At 39.7% G+C, this 24,056-nt stretch overlaps 1 protein-coding gene across 4 annotated transcripts in view; it reads right to left on the bottom strand.

Annotated features, from left to right (window-relative positions):
- The window catches only part of washc4 (WASH complex subunit 4), a 182,564-nt gene that overhangs the window by 106,569 nt on the left and 51,939 nt on the right, over positions 1 to 24,056 (bottom strand). For all 4 annotated transcript variants that reach the window (XM_069909975.1, XM_069909974.1, XM_069909976.1 and 1 more), the window contains one exon: positions 18,362 to 18,485. In XM_069909975.1, the coding sequence (XP_069766076.1) occupies positions 18,362 to 18,485 (124 nt within the window). The remainder of the gene's footprint in view (positions 1 to 18,361; positions 18,486 to 24,056) is intronic.

Raw genomic sequence — 24,056 nt, 5'->3', positions numbered from 1 at the left:
TTGGGTCCCATTTATTTAACTTTTGAGGTGTAATGTATAGCCTGTGTATCCAGTTATATTGTATCATACGTAACCTCGTGTTTATTGTATTTCTCATAGTTCCAGCGCATAACTCCTCCCATGCTTCCTTCTTTATCTTTATGTTTAAATCTTGTTCCCATTTTTGTTTAGTTTTACCATTTGTTTCCTCATTCTCCTTTTCTTGCAGTTTAATATACATATTTGTTATAAATTTTTTGATTATCATTGTGTCTGTAATCACATATTCGAAATTACTTCCCTCTGGTAACCTCAGACTGCTTCCCAATTTGTCCTTCAAGTAGGATTTCAGTTGGTAGTATGCCAACACTGTATCTTGAGTTATATTATATTTATCCTTCATTTGTTCAAAGGATAGTAATTTATTTCCTGAAAAGCAATTTTCTATTCTTTTGATCCCTTTTTTCTCCCATTCTCTAAAGGAAAAGATATCTATTGTAAAAGGGATTAGCTGATTTTGCATCAATATTAGTTTTGGTAATTGGTAATTTGTTTTATTCCTTTCTACATGAATCTTCTTCCAAATATTGAGCAGATGATGTAATACTGGAGAATTCCTACGTTGTACCAATTTTTCATCCCATTTATATAATATTGTTCGGGTATCTTCTCCCCTATTTTATCTAGTCTAATCTAGTCCAATCTGGCTTTTCCCTTGTTTGATAAAAATCTGATAGGTATCCTAATTGTGCGGCTCTATAATGATTTTTAAAGTTTGGCAGTTGTAAGCCTCCTTGTTTATACCATTCTGTTAATTTATCTAGTGCTATCCTCGGTTTCCCAGCTTTCCATAAAAATTTCCTTATTATTTTCTTTAACTCCTTGAAGAATTTCTCCGTCAAGTGCATTGGCAATGCCTGAAATAGGTATTGTATCCTTGGGAAAATGTTCATTTTAATACAGTTTATCCTTCCTATTAGTGTTAGTGGTAAGTCTTTCCAATGCTCTAAATCGTCCTGTAATTTTTTCATTAGTGGATAATAATTGAGTTTATATAGATGGCCGAGGTTTTTATTTATTTGTATACCTAGGTATCGTATTGCTTGCATTTGCCATCTGAATGGTGATTCTTTCTTAAATTTTGAGAAATCTGCATTATTCATTGGCATTGCTTCACTTTTATTTGTGTTAATCTTGTAACCCGACACTTCTCCATATTCCTTCAATTCCTTATGTAATTCTTTTAATGATATTTCTGGTTCTGTTAAGTATACTATAACGTCATCTGCAAATAAACTGATTTTATATTCCTTGTCTTTTATTTTTATCCCTTTTATTTTATTTTCTGTTCTTATCAATTCTGCTAGTGGTTCTATAGCTAATGCGAACAATAAGGGTGATAGTGGGCATCCCTGCCTTGTTGATCTGCTTAAGTTAAATTGCTTTGATATATATCCATTTACTGTCACTTTCGCCAATGGCCCCTTATATAATGCTTTAATCCAATTAATATACTTCTTTGGTAAACTGAATTTTTGTAATACTTTGAATAAATAATTCTATTCTACTCTGTCAAAGGCCTTCTCTGCGTCTAAAGCAACTACTACTGTTGGAGCTTTATTCCCTTCTACTGCATGAATTAAGTTAATAAATTTACAAATATTGTCTGTTGTTCGTCTTTTTTTAATAAATCCAGTTTGGTCTAGATTTACCATTTTTGGTACATTGTCGGCTAATCTGTTTGCTAATAGTTTAGCTATTATCTTATAATCTGTGTTAAGTAAAGATATTGGTCTATATGACGCTGGTGCAAGTGGATCTTTCCCTGTCTTTGGTATTACTGTAATTATTGCTGTTTTGCATGAATCTGGTAAGCTTTGTGTTTTGTCAATCTGGTTGATTACTTCCAGGAGGGGAGGAAATAATAAATCTTTAAATGTTTTATAGAATTCTATTGGGAATCCATCCTCTCCTGGTGTTTTATTATTTGGTAGTTTTTTTTATTATCTCTTGTATTTCTACTATTTCAAATGGTTCTGTTAATTTATTTTGTTCCTCTATTTGTAATTTTGGTAGTTCAATTTTAGTTAAAAATTCATCTATTTTGTCTTCTTTCCCTTCGTTTTCAGTTTGGTATAATTGTTCGTAGAATTCTCTGAAGTTTTTATTAATCTCCGTTGGATTATATGTGATTTGTTTGTCTTTTTTCCTTGATGCCAATATCATTCTCTTAGTTTGTTCTGTCTTAAGCTGCCATGCTAAAATTTTGTGCGTTTTTTCTCCTAGTTCATAATATTTCTGTTTTGTCTTCATTATGTTCTTCTCCACCTTATATGTTTGTAGTGTTTCATATTTTATTTTTTTATCTGCCAATTTTCTTCTTTTAGTTGTGTTTTCCTTCATTGCTAATTCTTTTTCTATATTTACTATTTCCCTTTCCAACTGCTCTGTTTCCCGATTGTAGTCCTTCTTCATCTTGGTTACATAACTTATTATTTGCCCTCTGATGAACGCTTTCATTGAGTCCCATAGTATAAACTTATCTTTCACTGATTCCGTATTTATTTCAAAGTACATTTTAATTTGTCTTTCAATTAATTCTCTAAAATCCTGCCTTTTAAGTAGCATGGAGTTTAATCTCCATCTATACATTCTTGGAGGGATGTCCTCTAACTCTATTGTCAATATCAGGGGTGAGTGATCCGATAATATTCTAGCTTTATATTTTGTTTTTCTTACTCTGTCTTGCATACGAGCTGATAACAAAAATAGGTCTATTCTTGAGTATGTTTTATGTCTACCCGAATAATATGAATATTCCTTTTCCTTTGGGTGTTGTTTCCTCCATATATCCAAAAGTTGCATTTCTTGCATCGATTTAATTATAAATTTGGTTACTTTTTTCTTTCTGTTAATTTTTTTCCCAGTTTTATCCATGTTTGAATCCAAATTAAGGTTGAAATCCCCTCCTTTTAGTATGTTCCCTTGCGTGTCTGCTATCTTCAAAAAAAATCTTCATAAATTTTTGATCTTCTTCGTTAGGTGAACATACATTGAGTAAATTCCAAAACTCCGAATATATCTGACATTTTATCAATACATATCTCCCTGCTGGATCTATTATTTCCTCTTCTATTTTAATTGGTACATTTTTACTGATTAATATAGCTACTCCTCTAGCTTTTGAATTATATGACGCTGCTGTTACATGTCCTACTCAATCTTTCTTTAATTTCTTGTGCTCCATTTCGGTTAAATGTGTTTCTTGCACGAATGCTATATCAATTTTTTCTTTTTTCAGTAAATTTAGCAGTTTCTTCCTTTTGATTTGGTTATGTATTCTGTTAATATTTAAAGTCATATAGTTCAATGTAGCCATTTCATACTTTGTTTATCTTCCCTTTCCGTTTCCTCATCATCACCTTTCCTTCTTATCCATTTCTGCTTTCTTGTTTTGAACACTTTTGAACATTTCTAAAACATCAAACATTTCCCTTATTCTCCTATCTAAAATTTCTTTAACCCCACTATCCCCTCCCCTTCCTGAGTTGCCCTTTATCCCTTATCGGGCAACCACATCTCCCCTCTCCATTTGGATTTACGAATTCACTAGCAACCGTCAACTGATTTCGCAATGACCGTAACTCCTCCCCACCCAGCCCTCCCCAGAAAAGATTTCAATTTTCATATATAACAAAGGTCAATCTCTTAATTCCCTCCTTACTTCCTCTCTTCCCTTTCTTTCCCTTATTAATTCTTATCTATACTCTATATATTTTCCCTTAAATACGGATACACTCATGTACACGCATATATTCATACACACACACACACACACACACATATATATATATATATATATATATATGTATATACACCCATATACACACATACATATAGTTCGTGGTCATTTTTACTCTCGTTACATGTAATTCTTCCTGTAATTCTGGTCTTCCTCGGACCCTGGGAATCCAATCTTTTATAAATTCTCTCATATTCTTGCCTTCTTTATCTCTCTGCCTGTTTTGTAGTTGTTCTGCAAATTTTCGTTCTTCCTCTGGATCCGAGAATAGTCTGTTTTGCTGCCCTGGAATAACTATTTTAACTACCGCTGGGTACTTTAGCATAAATTTATATCCTTTTTTCTATAGGATCGCTTTTGCTGTATTAAACTCCTTTTTCTTCTTCAGGAGTTCAAAACTTATGTCTGGATAGAAAAAACATTTTTGACCCTTGTATTCCAGTGGCTTTTTGTCTTCTCTTATTTTCTTCATTGCTTTCTCCAATATATTTTCTCTTGTATATCTTAGGAATTTTACTAAAATGGATCTTGGTTTTTGTTGTGGTTGTGGTTTAGGGGCTAATGTTCTGTGTGCCCTTTCTATTTCCATTTCTTCCTGTAATTCTGGTCTTCCTAGGACCCTGGGGATCCAATCTTTTATAAATTCTCTCATATTCTTGCCTTCTTCATCTTCCTTAAGGCCCACTATCTTTATATTATTTCTTCTATTATAATTTTCCATTATATCTATCTTCTGAGCTAACAGCTCTTGTGTCTCTTTAACTTTTTTATTAGATTCTTCTAATTTCTTTTTTAAGTCCTCTACTTCTATTAAATTTGAAGAAACTTGGCACCTATTCATACAATATTTCCGAATTATATAAAACGTTTTTCTTTGGAGTTCTGTCTCTTCCTGATACCATCAAATTTTTCTTGTGGGTGAGAACCAGGCTTCTTATTCCAGGGTTTTTTTTTGTGTTGTTTTTGTTTTTCATGCTTTTTTTTAATAGATTAGTAGAGGGGGTCTTAGTATAATGTGAATTCTTTTTTTCTTCTCTTTAACTGTGTATGAGGAGAATTATTTAAAAAATGAATATTAAAAAAAGATGCATGCTCAGCCCACTGCCCTACTCATTATACACCCATGTATAATGTGGCCAAGCAGAATTCCAATGTCATCTACAAGTTTGCCAATGACACCATAGTTGTCGGCTGAATCACAAACGGCAATGAGGAAGCGTACAGGAGGGAGATAGATCAGCGACAACAACCTCGCACTCAATGTTAGCCAAATCAAGGAGATGATTGTGGATTTCAGGAGAAAGTCAGGAGAACCCAATCCAGTCCTCATTGAGGGCTCAGTAGTGAAGATGATCAAGAACTTCAAATTCCTGGGTGCTAACATCCCCAAAGGATCTGTCCTGGAGCCTCTATGTCGACACAATCATGAAGAAGGCTTGCCAGTGAGTATACTTTGTGAGGTGTTTGATTCAGTTTGTTGCTGAAGACCCTCAAAAATGTCCACAGATGTGCTTTGGAGAGCATTCTGGCTGGATGCATCACTGTCTGGTACAGAAGTGCTAACACTCAGGACAAGAAAAAACTCCAGAGGGTTGTTAACTCGGCCTGTGACATCACAAGCACCAGACTTCACTCCATCAAGGTCATCTACAAGAAGCAGTGCCTTAAAAAAGCAGCATCTATCCTCAAGGACCCCCACCCCCCAGGCTATGCCCTGCTACCATCAGTAAAAAGGTGCAGGAGCCTAAAGATGAACATTCAGTGGCACAAGGACAGCTTCTTCCCCATTGCCATCAGGTTCTTGAATGGCCTTAGTTTGTGTACTATTTTTATAAGGTGGTTTATATGAATGTTTGCACTTTGATTCTGTTGCAAATAATTAATTTTATGACTTGTGACAATAAATTCTGATTCTGAACTAGAGTACTAGAGGGAAACCCCAGCTGTTGCAAGTTGTTCCATGGTCACACCGAAACCTTGGTCTCTGGGGCTGGGAGTCCCAGAGCATTACGGCTGTGCCACAGTGCTGCCCATTACAAACAGATTAAGTCCCTTTCAAAAAAATTTCCATTTGGGATCAACTATTTAAAAGTTAAAGCAAACAACTAAAGATAACACAGCTAATTCAGTTGGTTAATAAGTTACAGTGACAAATGAACACTCAGATATTTTGAAGCTGACTCGTTGCATTTTGCTGATTTATTGTAACTATTTCTTCCATCTAAATGTCACAACTTGAAACAAAAGAAACATTGTATGGAGCACATAACATCTCTCAATGGATCAATGAACAACAAAATCTGACCTCAAGCCACAAAAAGGAGACATTCAAATAGGATGGGGGGGGGGGGGGGGTAAATAGGGAGCATCAGAATATATTTTAAGAAGAACTTTTGAAAAATGCAAAGGTTTCTGGGTGAACTCAAGTCCTAAGCAGCTATCAACAATCAAGTTGGTCAAGATGCCAGAGATGGAGAAACAAATGTGCAGTTGGGTTGGAGATGATTATAAGAAAGCCAGGAAGCAAATTGCAGGAAGCAATTTGAAGAGGATGGTGAGAATTTTAAAGATGTTTGGGGAAAACTGTATAGTTTAATGCAGAATTTAAGAAGCTAAGTCACCCAGTAATGAATTCTAAAAGTCAAGTTCAGAGAGTCCATCATGCTTATGATGTCGCAGGCATCTGGAGTTTTTTCTTGTCTTGAGCATTAGCGCTTCCGTATCAGACAGTGATGGATCCAGCCAGAATGCTCTCCACAGTACATCTGTAGACGTTTTTGAGAGTCTTCAGTGACATACTGAATCTTCTCAACACCTCAAGTCAAGTTTATTGTTATCTGATTGTGCAAGTGCAACCCAACGAAACAGCGTTCTCCAGTCCTCAGTGCAAAACATGCAGAGACAGAACTAGACATAACACGTCTTTTTATTTGGCTTGGCTTCGCGGATGAAGATTTATGGAGGGGTATGTCCACGTCTGCTGCAGGCTCGTTGGTGACTGACAAGTCCGATGCGGGACAGACAGGCACGGTTGCAGCAGTTGCAAGGGAAAATTGGTTGGTTGGGGTTGGGTGTTGGGTTTTTCCTCCTTTGTCTTTTGTCAGTGAGGTGGGCTCTGCGGTCTTCTTCAAAGGAGGTTGCTGCCTGCCGAACTGTGAGGCGCCAAGATGCACGGTTGTAGGTGATATCAGCCCACTGGTGGTGGTCAATGTGGCAGGCACCAAGAGATTTCTTTAGGCAGTCCTTGTACCTCTTCTTTGGTGCACCTCTGTCTCGGTGGCCAGTGGAGAGCTTGCCATAGAACATGATCTTGGGAAGGCGATGGTCCTCCATTCTGGAGACGTGACCCACCCAGCGCAGTTGGGTCTTCAGCAGCATGGATTCGATGCTTGCGGACTCTGCCAGCTCGAGTACTTACTTCGATGTTGGTGATGAAGTCATTCCAATGAATGTTGAGGATTGAGCGGAGACAGAGCTGATGGAAGCGTTCTAGGAGCCGTAGGTGATGCCAGTAGAGGACCCATGATTTGGAGCCGAACAGGAGCGTGGATATGACAAAGGCTCTGTACACGCTGATCTTTGTGTGTTTCTTCAGGTGGTTGTTTTTCCAGACTCTTTGTGTAGTCTTCCAAAGGCGCTATTTGCCTTGGCGAGTCTGTTGTCTATCTCTTTTTCGATCCTTGCATCAGATGAAATGGTGCAGCCGAGGTAGGTAAACTGGTTGACCGTTTTGAGTTCAGTGTGCCCGATGGGGGGGCTGGTGGTCATGGTGGGGAGCTGGCTGATGGAGGACCTCAGTTTTCTTCAGGCTGACTTCCAGGCCAAACATTTTGGCAGTTTCCGCAAAACAGGACATCATGTGCTGGAGAGCTGGCTCTGAATGGGCAACTAAAGCGGCATCGTCTGCAAAGAGTAGTTCACGGACAAGTTGCTCTTGTGTCTTGGTGTGAGCTTGCAGGCGCCTCAGATTGAAGAGACTGCCATCCGTGCGGTACCGGATGTAAACACCGTCTTCATTGTTGAGGTCTTTATTGGCTTGTTTCAGTATCATGCCGAAGAAGAGAGTAAAGAGGGTCGGTGCGAGGCCGCAGCCTTGCTTCACGCAGTTGTCAATGGAGAAGGGTTCAGAGAGCTCATTGCTGTATCTGACCCAACCTTATTAGTTTTCGTGCAGTTGGATAACCCTGTTGAGGAACTTGGGGGCTGCATCCGAGGCGCTCTAGTATTTGCCAAAGCCCTTTCCTGCTCACGGTGTCAAAGGGTTTGGTGAGGTCAACAAAGGTGATGTAGAGTCCTTTGTTTTGTTCTCTGCACTTTTCTTGGAGCTGTCTGCGGGCAAAGACCATGTCAGTAGTTCCTCTGTTTGCGCGAAAGCCACACTGTGATTCTGGGAGGACATTTTCGGCGACACCAGGTATTAGTCTATTAAGGAGAATCCTAGCGAAGATTTTGCCTGCACTGGAGAGCAGCGTGATTCCCCTGTAGTTTGAGCAGACTGATTTCTCGCCTTTGTTTTTGTACAGGGTGATGATGATGGCATCATGAAGGTCCTGAGGCAGCTTTCCTTGGTCCCATCAGAGCATGAAAAACCCATGCAGTTTGGTATGCAGAGCTTTGCCACCAGCCTTCCAGACCTCTGGGGGGGATTCCATCCATACCTGCTGCTTTGCCACTTTTCAGTTGTTCAATTGCCTTATATGTCTCTTCCTGGGTAAGGACCTCATCCAGCTCTAGACTCGAGGGTTGTTGAGGGAGCTGGAGCAGGGCGGATTCTTGGACTGAGCGGTTGGCACTGAAAAGAGATTGGAAGTGTTCTGACCATCGATTGAGGATGGAGATCTTGTCGCTGAGGAGGACTTTGCCATCTGAGCTGCGCAGAGGGCTTTGGACTTGGGGTGAGGGGCCGTACACAGCCTTTAGTGTCTCGTAGAAACCCCTGAAGTCGCCAATGTCCGCGCTAAGCTGGGTTCATTTGGCGAGGCTAGTCCACCACTCATTTTGGATCTCCTGGAGTTTGCGCTAAAGGTGGCTGCATGCGAGACAGAAGGCTCGTTTTTTTCTCTGGCCAGGAAGGCTTTGCAAGGTGAGCCTGGTGGGCAGATCGCTTCTTTGCCAGCAGCTCCTGGATTTCCTGGTTGTTTTCGTCAAAACAGTCCTTGTTTTTCCTGGAAGAGAAGCCCTGTACCTCTTCAGTGGATTGCAGTATGGCCGTTTTCAGCTGATCCCAGAGAGTTTCAGGAGACGTGTCCGTGAGGCAGTTTGCATCCTCGAGCCTTGCTTGGAGAGGTTTGCCTGGAAGTTTCCTCTCACTACGTCTGACTGCAAGTTTCCAACATTGAACCTCTTTCTGGGGGCACCACTGTTCTTGAACTTTGGCTTGAAGTGAAGGTTGAGATTGCAGCGAACAAGCCGGTGGTCAGTGTGGCATTCCGCGCTGGGCATGACCCTGGTGTGGAGCACATCTCGTTTGTCTCTTCCTCGCACCAGGACGTAGTCCAAGGAGGTGCCAGTGTTTGGATCGGGGATGCATCCATAACACATGTACAGACAAATAATACATACATAGGACGAGTGTTACATCAATACAAATAAATAAATGGTGTTTTGTGCATAGAAGAGACTTGAATGGTTAGTGCGAGCAGTTAATTTGATCATTCAACATTCTCACTGCTCACGGAAATAATGAGTGGTTCCATAACAGATGAGACATGGTAGAAGTTATTGTCAAGTAACTGAAGGATATGAAGTTGGAACATAATGCATCACTTTCAAACAGCTCCAATTAGTAACCAGTTACAGCACAAATCCATAAGACATGGAGCAGAAATAGGCTATTTAGCCCATCGAATCTGCCCTGCCATTTAATCATGAGCTGATCCATTTTCCCACTTAGCCCCATTGCCCAGCTTTCTCTCCAACACCTTTGATATCCTGGCTAATCAAGAACCTGTCAATCTCCTAAATACACCCAATGACCCAGCCTCCACAACCGCCTGTGGCAACAAATTCCACGCATTTACCATGGTCCGGCTGAAGAAATTCAGTGACAGGAGATCCCCTTCAATCCTGAAGTTGTCCCCTCTTGTCCTGGCTCTTCCATCATAGGAAACAACCTTTCTACATCTACTCTGACCATACTTTTCAACATTCAAAATGTTTCAATAAGATCCTCCTCATTCACCTAAATACCAACGAATACAGGCCAGGAACTGACTAATTTTCCTCATATGATGACCCTTTCATTCCAGAATCATCCTTGTGAACCTCCTCTGAACCCTCTCCAATGTCAGCACATCTTTTCTTAAATGAGGAGCCCAAAGCTGCTCACAGCACTTCAAGTGAGGTCTCACAAGTGCCTTATAGAGCCTCAACATCACATCCCTGCTTCTATATTCTATTCCTCTTGAAATGAATGTCAGCGTTACATCTGCCTTCTTCACCACCATCTCAACCTGCAAGTTTACCTTCAGGCATGAGGTATCCCGGGTCCCTTTGCATCTGGGTATTTTCAATTTTCTTCCCATTTAAAAAATTGTCTGCCCATTTATTTCTTCTACCCAAGTGCACGACCATTCACTTTCCAGAGGAAGAAGAAGAGGAAGAGTACAGTGAAATAGAAGAAGAAGAGAAAGGCAAGATAAAGGTGGTACTTTCTCTTATTAAAGGATACATGGAGTCATTTAAAGAATGGCAAACACAGGAATTTAATGATTTAAGAAAAAGAATAAACAACACAGAAGAGAAAATGAATAAAATAGATATGACCTTAACAGAAATGGGAAAGAAAATGGACAAGATGGAAGAGCGGGCAGTAGCAGCAGAAATGGAGGTAGAAGACTTAAAAAAGAAATTGGAGGAATCTAATAAAAAAGCGATAGAGACACAAGAACTGTTAGCTCAAAAAATAGATATAATGGAAAATTATAACAGAAGAAATAACAAAGATAGTGGGCCTTAAGGAAGATAAAGAAGGCAAGAATATGAGGGAGTTTATAAAAGATTGGATCCCTAAGACCCTAGGATGTCCAGAACTACAGCAAGAAATGGAAATAGAAAGGGCACATAGAGCATTGGCCTCTAAACCACAACCACAACAAAAACCAAGATCTATTATAGTAAAATTCCTAAGATATACTACAAGAGAAAAGGTACTGGAGAAGACAATGGAAAAAGTAAGAGAGGGCAACAAACCACTGGAGTATAAAGGGCAAAAAATCTTCATTTATCCAGATATAAGTTTTGAACTCCTAAAGAAGAGAAAGGAGTTCAATACAGCAAAGGCGATTTTATGGAAGAAAGGGTATAAATTTATACTAAAGCATCCAGCGGTATTGAAAATATTTATTCCAGGACAACAAAACAGACTATTCTCAGACCCAGAAGAAGCACGAAAATTTGCAGAACAATTACAAAAATAGACTGAGGGATGAAGACGGGTAATGAGAGTAAAAATGATCACGATTGATATGTATGTGGGTAAAGAGGTATAAGAGCGAGAAATCAGACTGCTCAAACTACAGGGGAATCACGTTGCTCTCCATTGCAGGCAAAATCTTCGCTAGGATTCTACTAAATAGAATAATACCTAGTGTCGCTGAGAATATTCTCCCAGAATCACAGTGCGGCTTTCGCGCTAACAGAGGAACCACTGACATGGTCTTTGCCCTCAGACAGCTCCAAGAAAAGTGTAGAGAACAAAACAAAGGACTCTACATCACCTTTGTTGACCTCACCAAAGCCTTCGACACCGTGAGCAGGAAAGGGCTTTGGCAAATACTAGAGCGCATCGGATGTCCCCCAAAGTTCCTCAACATGATTATCCAACTGCACGAAAACCAACAAGGTCGGGTCAGATACAGCAATGAGCTCTCTGAACCCTTCTCCATTAACAATGGCGTGAAGCAAGGCTGTGTTCTCGCACCAACCCTCTTTTCAATCTTCTTCAGCATGATGCTGAACCAAGCCATGAAAGACCCCAACAATGAAGACGCTGTTTACATCCGGTACCGCACGGATGGCAGTCTCTTCAATCTGAGGCGCCTGCAAGCTCACACCAAGACACAAGAGAAACTTGTCCGTGAACTACTCTTTGCAGATGATGCCGCTTTAGTTGCCCATTCAGAGCCAGCTCTTCAGCGCTTGACGTCCTGCTTTGCGGAAACTGCCAAAATGTTTGGCCTGGAAGTCAGCCTGAAGAAAACTGAGGTCCTCCATCAGCCAGCTCCCCACCATGACTACCAGCCCCCCCACATCTCCATCGGGCACACAAAACTCAAAACGGTCAACCAGTTTACCTATCTCGGCTGCACCATTTCATCAGATGCAAGGATCGACAATGAGATAGACAACAGACTCGCCAAGGCAAATAGCGCCTTTGGAAGACTACACAAAAGAGTCTGGAAAAACAACCAACTGAAAAACCTCACAAAGATAAGCGTATACAGAGCCGTTGTCATACCCACACTCCTGTTCGGCTCCGAATCATGGGTCCTCTACCGGCACCACCTACGGCTCCTAGAACGCTTCCACCAGCGTTGTCTCCGCTCCATCCTCAACATCCATTGGAGCGCTCACACCCCTAACGTCGAGGTACTCGAGATGGCAGAGGTCGACAGCATCGAGTCCACGCTGCTGAAGATCCAGCTGCGCTGGATGGGTCACGTCTCCAGAATGGAGGACCATCGCCTTCCCAAGATCGTATTATATGGCGAGCTCTCCACTGGCCACCGTGACAGAGGTGCACCAAAGAAAAGGTACAAGGACTGCCTAAAGAAATCTCTTGGTGCCTGCCACATTGACCACCGCCAGTGGGCTGATAACGCCTCAAACCGTGCATCTTGGCGCCTCACAGTTTGGCGGGCAGCAGCCTCCTTTGAAGAAGACCGCAGAGCCCACCTCACTGACAAAAGGCAAAGGAGGAAAAACCCAACACCCAACCCCAACCAACCAATTTTCCCTTGCAACCGCTGCAATCGTGTCTGCCTGTCCCGCATCGGACTGGTCAGCCACAAACGAGCCTGCAGCTGACGTGGACTTTTTACCCCCTCCATAAATCTTCGTCCGCGAAGCCAAGCCAAAGAGAAGAGATACAATGTGCATAAGTGAATGTATCTTTTCTGGGGGGGGCTGGGTGGGGGGAAATAGCGGTCACTGCAAAATCAGTTGACGCTTGCGAGTGGATTCGCAAACCCAAATGGAGAGGGGAGATGTGGTTGTCCGACAAGGGATAAAGGACAACTTAGGAGGGGAAGGGGAGATTGGGGATAAAGAAGATATAAATAGGAGAATAAGGAAAATGTTGGATGTTGTAGGAATGTTGTCTTATAAAGAGTTGAAAATAAGAAAACAGAAATGGAAAAGGAGGAAAGGTAATGATGGAAAAACGGAAAGAGAAGATAAACAAAGTATAAAATGGCTACGCTGAACTATATGACTTTAAATATTAATGGAATACATAACCAAATTAAAAGGAAGAAACTACTACATTTACTGAAAAAGGAAAAAATTGATATAGCATTTGTCCAAGAAACACACTTAACTGAATTGGAGCACAAGAAATTACAGAGAGATTGGGTAGGACATGTAACAGCAGCATCGTATAATTCAAAAGCAAGAGGAGTGGCTATATTAATTAGTAAAAATGTGCCATTTAAAATAGAAGAGGAAATAATAGATCCAGCAGGGAGAAATGTAATGATAAAATGTCAGATATATTCGGAGTTTTGGAATCTACTCAATGTATATTCACCTAACGAAGAAGATCAAAAGTTTATGCAAGATATCTTTTTGAAGGTAGCTAATACGCAAGGGAACATACTAATAGGAGGGGATTTCAACCTGAATTTGGATTCAAATATGGATAAAACTGGGAAAAAAATTAACAGAAAGAACAAAGTAACCAAATTTATAATTAAATCGATGCAAGAAATGCAACTTTTGGATATATGGAGGAAACAAAACCCAAAAGAAAAGGAATACTCATACTACTCGGCTAGACATAAAACATACTCAAGAATAGACCTATTTTTGTTATCAGCTAGTATGCAGGATAGAGTAAGAAAAACAGAATATAAAGCGATAATACTATCGGACCATTCACCCTTAATATTGACAGTAAAGCTAGAGGACATCCCTCCAAGAATGTATAGATGGAGATTAAACCCCATGCTACTTAAAAGACAGGATTTTAGAGAATTTATTGAAAAACAATTAAAAATGTATTTTGAAGTAAATACGGAATCAGTGGAAGATAAGTTTATACTATGGGATGCAATGAAAGCATTCATTAGAGGGCAAATAATAAGTTATGTAACCAAGATGAAGAAGGACTATAATCAGGAAACAGAGCAGTTGGAAAGGGAAATAGTAAATATAGAAAAAAAATTAGCAATGAAGGAAGATACAACTAAAAGAAGAGAATTGGCGGATAAAAAAATAAAATATGAAACATTACAAACATATAAGGTAGAGAAGAATATAATGAAGACAAAACAGAAATATTATGAACTAGGTGAAAAAATGCACAAAATCCTAGCATGGCAGCTTAAGACAGAACAAGCTAAGAAAATGGTATTGGCATCAAGGAAAAAAGACAAGCAAATTACATATAATCCAAAAGAAATTAAGGAAAACTTTAGAGAATTCTATGAACAATTATACCGAACTGAAAACGAAGGGAAAGAAGGGAAAATAGATGAATTTTTGACTAAAATTGAACTACCAAAACTACAAATAGAGGAACAAAATAAATTAACAGAACCATTTGGAACAGTAGAAATACAAGAGATAATAAAAAAATTACCAAATAATAAGACACCAGGAGAGGATGGATTTCCAATAGAATTCTACAAAACATTTAAAGACTTATTAATACCGCCCCTCCTGGATGTAATCAACCAGATTGATGAAACACAAAACTTACCAGATTCATGTAAAACAGCAATAATTACAGTAATACTAAAACAAGGGAAAGATCCACTCTCACCAGCGTCATATAGACCAATATCTTTGCTAAACACAGATTATAAGATAATAGCTAAACTATTAGCAAACAGATTAGCAGAACAGGTACCGAAAATGGTAAATTTAGACCAAATTGGATTTATCAAAAAAAGACGCACAACAGACAATATTTGTAAATTTATTAACTTAATTCATGCAGTAGAAGGAAATAAAGCACCTGCAGTAGCAGTTGCTTTAGACGCAGAGAAGGCCTTCGACAGAGTAGACTGGAATTATTTGTTCAAAGTATTGCAAAAATTCAGTTTACCGGAGAAGTATATTAATTGGATTAAAGCATTATATAAGGGACCGTTAGCGAAAGTGACAGTAAATGGACATGTATCAAAGCAATTTAACTTAAGCAGGTCAACGCGGCAGGGATGCCCACTATCACCTTTATTGTTTGCGCTAGCTATAGAACCACTAGCAGAATTGATAATAATAGATAATAATATAAAAGGAATAAAAATAAAAGACAGGGAATATAAAATCAGTCTATTTGCAGATGATGTTATAGTGTACTTAACAGATCCAGAACTATCAATAAAAGAATTATATAAGAAATTGAAGGAATATGGAGAAGTGTCGGGTTACAAGATAAACATAAATAAAAGTGAAGCAATGCCTATGAATAATCCGGATTTCTCAAAATTTAAGAAGGAATCTCCATTCAGATGGCAAATGCAGGCAATAAGATACCTAGGTGTACAAATAAACAAAAATCTAGGCCAATTATATAAACTCAATTATAATCCGCTAATGAAAAAATTACAGGACGATTTAGAGCATTGGAAAGATCTACCACTAACACTGATAGGAAGGATAAACTGTATTAAAATGAACATTTTTCCAAGGATATTATACTTATTTCAGGCATTGCCAATACAACTGACAGAAAAATTCTTCAAAGAGTTAAAGAAAATAATAAGGAAATTTTTATGAAGAGGGGGGAAACCGAGGATAGCACTAGATAAATTAACAGAATGGTATAAACAAGGAGGCTAACAATTGCCAAACTTTAAAAATTATTATAGAGCCACACAATTAAGATACCTATCAGATTTTTATCAAACAAGGGAAAAACCAGACTGGACGAGATTAGAATTAGATAAAATAGGGGAAAAGATACCTGAGCACATATTATATAAATGGGACGAAAAATTGGTACAACATAGAACTTCTCCAGTATTACATCATCTCCTCAATATTTGGAAGAAGATTCATGTAGAAAGAAATAAAACAAATTATCAATTACCAAAACTAATATTGACGCAAAATAAGCTACTCCCTAAAGGATAACCTTTCCTTTAGAGAATGGGAAAAAAAAGGGATTAAAAGAATAGAAAATTGTTTTTCAGGAAGTAGATTCTTATCCTTTGAACAAATGAGAGATAAGTACAATATAACTGGAGATACAGCGCTGGCATATTACCAACTGAGATCCTTCTTGAAGGATAAATTAGGAAGCAATTTGAGTTTACCAGAGGGAAGTAACCTTGAATATGTCATTACAGATACAATGTTAATCAAAAGATTTATAACAAATATGTATATTAAACTGCAAGAAAAGGAGAATGAGGAAACAAATGGTAAAACTAAACAAAAATGGGAACAAGATTTAAATATAAAGATAAAAAAGGAAACATGGGAGAAATTATGTTCTGGAATGATGAGAAATACAATAAATACGAGGCTACGTATGATACAATATAATTGGTTTCACAGACTATACATTACACCGCAAAAGTTAAATAAATGGGACCCAATAGTATCTGATAGATGTTTTCGATGTAAAAAAGAAATGGGAACAACAATTCATGCAATCTGGACATGTGAGAGAGTAGAAAAATTTTGGGATGATCTCAATCAGATATTAAATAAAATAACAGAAAACTATATACCAAAGAATCCAGAGATCTTTCTCCTAAGTAACATAAAAAACAAAGAATTTGGAATTGATTTGGAGGATGCACAAAAAAGATTTGTTAAGATAGCTCTAGCCGTAGCAAAAAAATGTATTATGTCAACCTGGAAATTGGAAGATAATCTGAAAATACAACAATGGTATATAGAAATGAATAAATGTATTCCATTAGAAAAAATTACATATAGTTTAAGAAATAATATTGAAATATTCGAACAAATATGGGAGCCTTACATTAAATACAATAGCGAAAACCTACCAGGGACAAACATTACCTAAGTTGATGGAAGGAGAAGGAAAGAAAAGAATGGACTCAGTAGAATTTCTGGTGTATTTTTGTTGAATGACAACATTGTCTGACTGGTTTAATGCAACCTAGATTGTATACCTAAAATGGATGAGAGGGGAGGGTGGGGGGGTGGCTTGGGAGGAGGGGGGGAAGAAAAAGTCACTGTATATATGTTAAAAAGAAAAAGTGTATATCATGGCTAATGTGATTTATGGTGTGAAAAATAAAAAATTTAAAAAAAAAAGGTTCAGGAACAGCTGCCATCAGACTCCTCAATGACAAACTCAGAGACACATTAAGGACCCTCTATGAATTTTTTTTCGTTATCTCTGTATTGCACATTTTGTTTACAGTTCCTTGTTTGTTTACATGTTTACACTGTGTACAGTTTTTTTTTTGCACTATCAATTGATAATTCTGCAGTCCCCATAGGAAAAATAGAATCAGAGTTGAATGTGATGTCATATATGTACTCTGACAATAAATCTGAAATAATTAATCTTTTCCTTTCTTATAAATTTTTACATTTTCTTTAAGTTTGAAAAAGCATCCCAATCCTCTATCTTCCCACTAATTATTGTTTCCTTGTTCCTCTTTTGCTTTCACGTTGGCTTTGATATCCTTCGTCAGCCACAGTTGTGACATTTTTCCATTCGAATATTTCCTCTTTTTGGCCTGTATTTATCCTGCACCTTCCCCATTTCTTGCAGAACATCCATCCATTGTTGCTCTGCTGTCTTCCTACTAGTGTCCCCTTCCAATCTATTGTGGCCAGTTGCTCTTTCATGTCACTGTAATTCCCTTTACTCCATTGAAATTCCGACACATCTGGCTTCATTTTCTCCTTGTTAAATCTCAAACTGAGCTCAATCTTATCGTGATCTCTGCCCCCTAATAATTCCTTTACTCTAAGCTCTTGAATCATCTTGGGTGCATTACACAAAACCCAATCCAGTACAGCCGACCCCCTCATGCGCTCATCAACAAGGTGCTCTAAAAAGCCATCTCGTGTCTTTTCTACAAAGTCTCTCCCCCGAGATCCAGTTCCAATCCCCCATGACGACTATAACATTGCCCTTCTGACACGCCTTTCCCATTTGCTGTAGTAATTTGTCATCTACATCCTGAGTTCTGACTGTTTGGAGGTGTGTATATAAAAGCCAACAGGGTGTTTTTACCCTTGCCATTTCTAAACTCAACTCACAACAATTCTATATCTTCTGATCCTGACAATTCTTTCTAATGATTTAATGCTGTTCCTTACCATGAGAGCCACACACCCATTCTGCTTACCTGCCTATTCTTTTGATACAAATATACATGCATACAAAACCAGCACATAAAAGTTGAATGACAAACAACTTACCAATCTTTGATTCCACATTGTTGAAAATAGTGCGAATATTGTAGGCAAACTCTTCTGCAAAAATGCTATTTTTCGAGACCAAGGTTGGTTTGTTTATTTTGTCGAACTGCTGTTCAACACAGGCCTACACAATAAGTGCAGCAAATAGCAGTAAGTTATCCTCCACATATAAGCTTTGACAAGTAAAAAGCTGTAATTTATCCCATGAGAAACTATTATACATTGGTATACAAAAGTTTGGGCATCCTTTGTCAAAATTTGTGATACTGTGAATAGCTCAGTGAGTAAAAGATGACCTATTTTCCAAAAATCAAAGTTAAAGATTGTATATTTATTTAATATTTTAAGCCAGATTTTTTTTTCTCCATCTTTTACAGTTTCTAAGTAACAAAAAATGGCCTGAAGCAAAAGTTTGGGCACCTTGCATGGTCAGTACTTAGTAACACCCCCTTTAGCAAGTATCACAGCTTGTAAACACTTTCTGTAGCCAGCTAAGTGTCTTTCAATTCTTGTTTAGGGGATTTTTCACCCATTCTTCCTTGCAAAAGACCTAGTTCTGTGAGATTCTTGGGCCGTCTTGCATGCACTGCTCTTTTGAGGTCTATCCACAGATTTTAGATGATATTTAAGTGGGGAGACTATGAGGGCAATGGCAAAACCTTCAGCTTGCATCGCTTGAGGTAGTCCATTGTGAATTTTGAGGTGTGCTCAGGATCATTATCCTGTGGAAGAAGCCATCCTCTTTTCATCTTCAGCTTTTTTACAGACAGTGTGATGTTTGCTTCCAGAATTTGCTGGTATTTAATTGAATTCATTCTTCCCTCCACCGGTGAAATGTTCCCCTTGCCACTGGCTGCAACACAAGCCCAAAGCAGCATCGATCCACCCCTGTGCTTAACAGTGGGCGAGGTGTTCTTTTTATGAAATTCTGCACCATTTTTCTCCAAACATACATTTGCTCATTGCAGCCAAAAAGTTCATCATTCCATAGGACTTGTTTACAAAATGCATCAGGCATGTTTAGAGATGTTCCTTTGCAAATTTCAGATGCTCTATTCTGTGGTGAGGATGCAGAAGAGGGTTACTAATGATGTCTCTTCCATGAAGGTCATATTTGTGCAGGTGTCGCTGCATAGTAGAACAGAGCACAACCACTCCAGATTCTGCTAAACCTTCCTAGAACCATAGAACAATTGCAGCACAGATGCTGGCCACCTCGGCCCCTCGAGCCTACACTGCACTACTTTTTCTTGCCTCCGTCCATACCTCTCCCATCCAGGTACCTGTCCAAATTTCCCTTTGATGTTAAAATTGAGCCTTCATCCATCACCAGCTGGAAGCTCACTCCACACTCCCACCACTCTCTGTGTGGCAAAAGTTCCCTCTCATCTTCCCCCTAAGCTTTTCCCCTTTCACCCTGAACCCATGTCCTCTTGTTTGAATCTCAGCCACCCTCAATAGAAAAAGCCTATTTACATTTACATAATTTTAAATACCTCTATCAAATCTCCTCTCATTCTTCTACACTCCAGGGAATAAAGTCCTAACCTGTTTAATCTTTCCCAGTAACTCAATTTCTGATGAGCGGGCAACATCCTAGTAAATCTTCTCTGCACTCTTTCTATCTTATTGATATCTTTCCTGTAGTTAGGTGATCAAAACTGCACACAATATTCCAAAATTGGCCTCACTAATGTTTTATACAACTTTAATATAACTCCCCAACTCCTGTACTCAATACTTTGATTTATGAAGGCCAATGTGCCAAAATCTCTCTTTTCAACCCAGTTCACCTGTGATGCAACTTTCAGGGAATTATGTACCTGCATTCCCAGATCCCTCTGTTCTACCACATTCCTCAGTGCCCTACCATTTACTGTGTATGTCCTTTCTTGGTTTGTCCTTTCAAAATGCTACATCTCACACTTGTCTGCATTAAATTTCATCTGCCATTTTTCAACCCACCTTACTAGCTGGTCCAGATCCCTCTGCAAGCTTTGAAAACCTTCTTCACTGTCCACAACACCTCCAATCTTAGTGTCATCTGCAAACTTACTGATCCAATTTCCCACATTATCCATCCAGATCATTGATATAGACAACAAACAATGGTCCCAGCACTGATCCCTGAGGAACACCACTAGTCACAGGCCTCCAGTATGAGAAGCATCATCCACCACCACTCTCTGTCTTCTCCCTTTCAGCCATTGTCGAATCCAGTTCTTTACTTCTCCATGAATACCTAGCATTTGAAGCTTGCTGACTAATCTTGTCAAAGGCCTTACCAAAGTTCACGTGGACAATGTCCACAGCCTTTCCTTTGTTAACTTTCCTGTAACCCCCTCAAACAACTCTACAAGATTGGTTAAACACGATCTACCTAGCATAAAGCCATGCTGACTATCCCTAATCAATCCCTGGCTATCCAAATAATTGTATATCCGATCTCTTAGAATGCCTTAATCGATCTACTACTGATGTCGCTGTAGCCTATAATTTCCAGGATTACTTTTGGAGCCTTGTTTTAAACAATGGAACGTGAGCTACCCTCGTTCGGCACCTCGCCCCTGGCTAAGTACATTTTAAATATTTCTGTCAGAGCTCCTGCGATTTCTACACTCCCTCAAGGTCCAAGGGAATATATTGTCAGGCCCTGGGGAATTATCCACCCTTATTCACTTTAAGCAAGCACTTCCTCCTAAAGATGTTTTGCATTCAAATGGGGTTTTGATTTGCCTTTCTAGCAATTCTCTCGGAAAGTTTTCTTGGAAAGACTTCAACTTGACCTCAACCGTTCCTGTTATCTGCCATTTCTTAATATACAGTCATTGTTGATACTGTGTAATAGTCACACCCCCCCCGCCCCCCACTTTTTGTGCCCTAAAAAATTGGGTGTTTTGTGAATGACCTGTGTAAAACTCAACCTCTCTATTCTGCCCACCCATCTGAGCCCCTGACCATTGTTCCTTGCCCCAGAGCCTGCCCATCCAAACTCCCAACCAGGGATCCATGCCCCGGCACCCATCCACCCAAACACCCAACTATGGATCATCCCAGAGCCCACCCATCCAAACTCCTGACCAAGGATCCTCATCCTGGCACCCACCCATCTGAACTACCAATGGTCTAACCATGAACTTACCAACCGATCCCAACTATCTGAGCTCCCGACACCTTGAATGATGCGGGTACTCAAGAGGTCAAAAATTTGACCTGAGTAAAAGTTGCCCCACCCCTTTTTTTTGCCCCCAAATTGCGATCCTAAAAAATTTGGCAATTACACAAGTATATCTTGTACATTATGAACTGAGGAATCGGCCACTGTTACGCACCAGACAGCTGCAATAGAAATCAGCCAAAACAATATTTTTTATTATTAATTAACAATGATATACCTTATTTAACTTATTTACACTCACACTGGTCACCATCCAAAATTTCTTCTGCTTTCAGAACTCTTTCCATGGGTCAGAATAACAAGGTGACCTCACTTTTGGTCACAGAGTGGTATTCTCATTCCCCTATAATCTGGAGAAATCAGACAGTCTGTCTGTAACCACACACAAAGCCACACTTAGCACAGTATCCCTTCAAAGGATGCTTCTCCAAGTACTAACTCCTCAAAATGGCCACATGCATGGGGAAATCAGATAGATCGTCTATTATAACACAAGATCACTTCAGCCCAGCATCCCTCCAAAAGATGTTCCTTCCTTAAAATGGCCCCTGAGCAAAATGTATACTCAGTCGTGAAGCTGTTGGTCACATGGTCTCTGCTCCTAGGTTTCCTCTCTCTTCAAGATGTATCCAATGTAGGAACACACTGCCTTCAACCTGCCTTCAATACACAGTCATTTTACAAAGCCTTCAGGGATTTGTTAAATCTGTTCCCATACAAATAAAATGAACTGAAAAATGGATGCATGTAATGGTTGCCCACCCATATGAGCTACCGAAGCCCCAACGATAAAGTAATACCCGGTCCTGGCCATCTGAGCTCCCAACACCTTGATCGATGCAGGTATTCATGAGAACAAAAGTTTAATCCATGTAAAAGATGACCCCCGCCCCCATTTTTTTGCCCCAGAAAGTGGTGGAAAAAATTTGATGATTACATTAAAAACTGAGGAATTGGCTACCTGAAAACAATTTGCTATCTTCTCACAGCCTTATCCTGTTTGTGGGCACCATTTATTTTAATTTTCAGAGAGCCAAGAGGCTGCTTAGAGGAGCCCATGGCTTCTGATTGTTGGGTCAAGGTTTGAGGATTATTTTCTTTCTTTGGCTTGGCTTCGCAGACGAAGATTTATGGAGGCTCGTTTGTTGCTGACAAGTCCGATGCGGGACAGGCAGACACGGTTGCAGCGGAAAATTGGTTGGTTGGGGTTGGGTGTTGGGTTTTTCCTCCTTTGTCTTTTGTCAGTGAGGTGGGCTCTGCGGTCTTCTTCAAAGGAGGTTGCTGCCCGCCGAACTGTGAGGCGCCAAGATGTACGGTTTGAGGCGATATTAGCCCACTGGCGGTGGTCAATGCGGCAGGCTCCAAGAGATTTCTTTAGGCAGTCCTTGTACCTCTTCTTTGGTGCACCTCTGTCACGGTGGCCAGTGGAGAGCTCGCCATATAACACGATCTTGGGAATGCGATGGTCCTCCATTCTGGAGACGTGACCCACCCAGCGCAGCTGGATCTTCAGCAGCATGGACTCGATGCTGTCGGCCTCTGCCATCTCGAGTACTTCGGTGTTAGGGATGAAGGCGCTCCAATGAATGTTGAGGATGGAGCGGAGACAACGCTGGTGGAAGCGTTCTAGGAGCCGTAGGTGATGCCGGTAGAGGACCCATGATTCGGAGCCGAACAGGAGTGTGAGTATGACAATGGCTCTGTATACACTTATCTTTGTGAGGTTTTTCAGTTGGTTGTTTTTCCAGACTCTTTTGTGTAGTCTTCCAAAGGCGCTATTTGCCTTGCAGAGTCTGTTGTCTATCTCGTTGTCGATCCTTGCATCTGATGAAATGGTGCAGTCGAGATAGGTAAACTGGTTGACCGTTTTGAGTTTTGTGTGCCTGATGGAGATGTGGGGGGGCTGGTAGTCAAGGTGGGGAGCTGGCTGATGGAGGACCTCCGTTTTCTTCAGGCTGACTTCCAGGCCAAACATTTTGGCAGTTTCCGCAAAACAGGATGTCAAGCGCTGAAGAGCTGGCTCTGAATGGGCAACTAAAGCGGCATCGTCTGCAAAGAGTAGTTCACGGACAAGTTGCTCTTGTGTCTTGGTGAAATTTGCATCACCTGGCCTTTCTTAACAATGACTGTGAACAAGTTATCACCCTAATAAGGTAATGAAGGTCTGAGACCTTGGTAAAAGTTATCTGAAAGCTCAAACGCTCTTGGGGTGCCCAAACGTTTGCAAGATGTTCCTTTCCTTTTTTTCCCTACTCTAAAATTGTACGAAACAAAAATAATACGATAATCTTTGCTTAAAATGTTGAAAAGAATGCGTCATCTTTAACTTTATGCCTTTTGGAAATCAGTTCATCTTTTACTCACAGTAACAAAAATTTTGACCGGGGTGCCCAAACCTTTGCATTCCACTGTACGTGGTCAAACACCATATGTGCAGAACATTTCATAAAATACACCATTGTTACTGCTAGAAACAGAAAAATAATTTGAGATTATTATTGCAGATAGATGTTTCAA

Source organism: Narcine bancroftii, chromosome 13, assembly GCF_036971445.1.
Source record: "Narcine bancroftii isolate sNarBan1 chromosome 13, sNarBan1.hap1, whole genome shotgun sequence".
Lineage (NCBI taxonomy): Eukaryota > Metazoa > Chordata > Chondrichthyes > Torpediniformes > Narcinidae > Narcine > Narcine bancroftii.
The sequence above is the reverse complement of the archived record's forward strand: the minus strand, read 5'-3'. Positions and strand labels throughout refer to the sequence as shown.